Below are 1,813 nucleotides of genomic sequence, written 5' to 3'. Positions count from 1 at the left end.
GTTATTTCAGAATTTGTATGAGAATATTTTAGTACAATAAAAATTGAAATTGCAAAAGCAGAATCATCTTATTAGCAGGGTAGATAGATAAAAAAAAAAAATTATAAAATATATATAAGTCTCCACTATGCCTAGAATAAACTTAAATATATATATAAAATACTGTCTAAAACTTCCTTTTTAGTTTCTTTCTCCTCTTTCTCAAAAAAAAGTTTCTTTCTCCTCATCGTCACTCTCACTTCCCGAAAGAGTAAAGAGTAAAGACAAGCCGAAGCCTACTGCTACAAAATCAAACGATGTCTAAGCCTAGGAAAAAGCCAACATTGTCGTCCTCGTCCCACCATCGTCTCTCTGACGACGTCGTATTCGATATCCTGACTCGGCTGCCAGTGAAACCCATAATCCGATTCAGGTGCGTTTCTAAATCTTTGAACTCAACCATCACCGACCCCATTTTCATCAACGCACACTTCAACCTCAACAAAGCTAAATCTTTGTCCAACAACAACAATGGTTACCTACTATGTAAGACACAACCAGTGCCCACTTCGCCTGAGGCTGACTTGTGCACGGTCGTTTGCAATAATGACCACACATTGACAGAAATTTCTAGGTTCAAAATCCCATTTGATCCTTTCTACATTATTGGCTTCTTCAATGGCATATTCTGCCTCACTGCTCTGGATGAGGACCGTGATTCTTTGTGCACTAAATATTTTGGGTATAATTGCATGACGTGTTTGTGGAACCCAAGCATTAGAAAGTTTAAGATGCTTCAAGCGAACAACCATTTCGATACTATCGGTTATGGATTTGCGTATCATTGTCAAAACAATGACCTCAAGGTTTTGAGATTTTTGCGTCTTGTACATAAAGGTCCCTTGTGGTGGTCCTTTCAGGCCGAGGTTTACACATTGAGTACCGATTCGTGGAGATTGGTGGAGCCACTTAATGGGTTGATAAAATCTGTTTGGAGGATTGAATCAAATGGTTTGTTTTTTAATGGAGCTCTGCACTATATAGTATACACTCGCCACAACAATTTCCTCAAGAAAATCATTTTGTGCTTTGATGTCAATGATGAGAAATTCCGGGAGATACTACTGCCGCAGAATTACGCAGTTAAGTTATCTCCAAGTTTTGATCAACTTGCGGTACTCAAGGGATCACTGGCTTTGATCAATTTTGGCGAATGTGCAGGTGAAGACAATGAGTTGCACGAAATATGGGTGATGAGGGATTATGGTGTTGCTGAATCTTGGACTCAAAAAGTTGTACCGTTGTTGAATTTTAAGAGCATCTTTGGCTGCATGGGCAGTGATGAACTTATGATTTCGAGTGTCAGGCCATTTTCTTCTGATCGATTCTTTTTATTTGACCTCGAGAGTTTAAATGAGAACAATCTTAGAATTGAAGATCTTGGAATTGAAAATATTTCACTGGAGCATTACACAACTAATCTCACGGAGAGCTTAGTTTTACTCGATGATTAAACCATAGGTGGTAATCTTTTGAAATTCTTATTGATGAGTTTGTTCTTTATGAATGTTGTCTGTCTTTGGGTATCTGATTTGCTTGTTGGTTCTTATGGCTGAATATTATATTTGTTTGAGTTTTTTTAATGTATCATTTGGTGCGGGAGATGTATGTAAATGAGGTTGATAAGTTGTGGTGTACAAAGATATGCATGAAACTCTTCTTTGTTGTTTTTGATTGCTTTTAATGTTAAGGTTTATTTTCTAAAACTGACTCTACTATGAATTTTTTATTAGGTCTTCTGTATGACTTTGATTTTGGGGTTAAGGGAAAAGGA

General features: G+C 37.1%; 1 protein-coding gene across 1 annotated transcript; it reads left to right on the top strand.

Annotated features, from left to right (window-relative positions):
- Positions 1-296: 296 nt before the first annotated feature.
- On the top strand, positions 297-1,493 carry LOC126691409 (F-box/kelch-repeat protein At3g06240-like). Its single transcript, XM_050386455.1, has one exon. It carries the CDS (start codon positions 297-299, stop codon positions 1,491-1,493), a length of 1,197 nt encoding a protein of 398 aa, XP_050242412.1.
- The last annotated feature ends 320 nt before the right edge of the window (positions 1,494-1,813 follow it).

The sequence above is a fragment of the Quercus robur genome, chromosome 7 (assembly GCF_932294415.1).
Source record: "Quercus robur chromosome 7, dhQueRobu3.1, whole genome shotgun sequence".
Taxonomy (NCBI): domain Eukaryota; kingdom Viridiplantae; phylum Streptophyta; class Magnoliopsida; order Fagales; family Fagaceae; genus Quercus; species Quercus robur.
This window is presented reverse-complemented; position numbering and strand designations above follow the sequence as displayed.

Excerpts from the sequence above, each read along its gene's own strand:
- LOC126691409 (XM_050386455.1), top strand. The coding sequence starts at position 297 with ATGTCTAAGCCTAGGAAAAAGCCAACATTGTCGTCCTCGTCCCACCAT.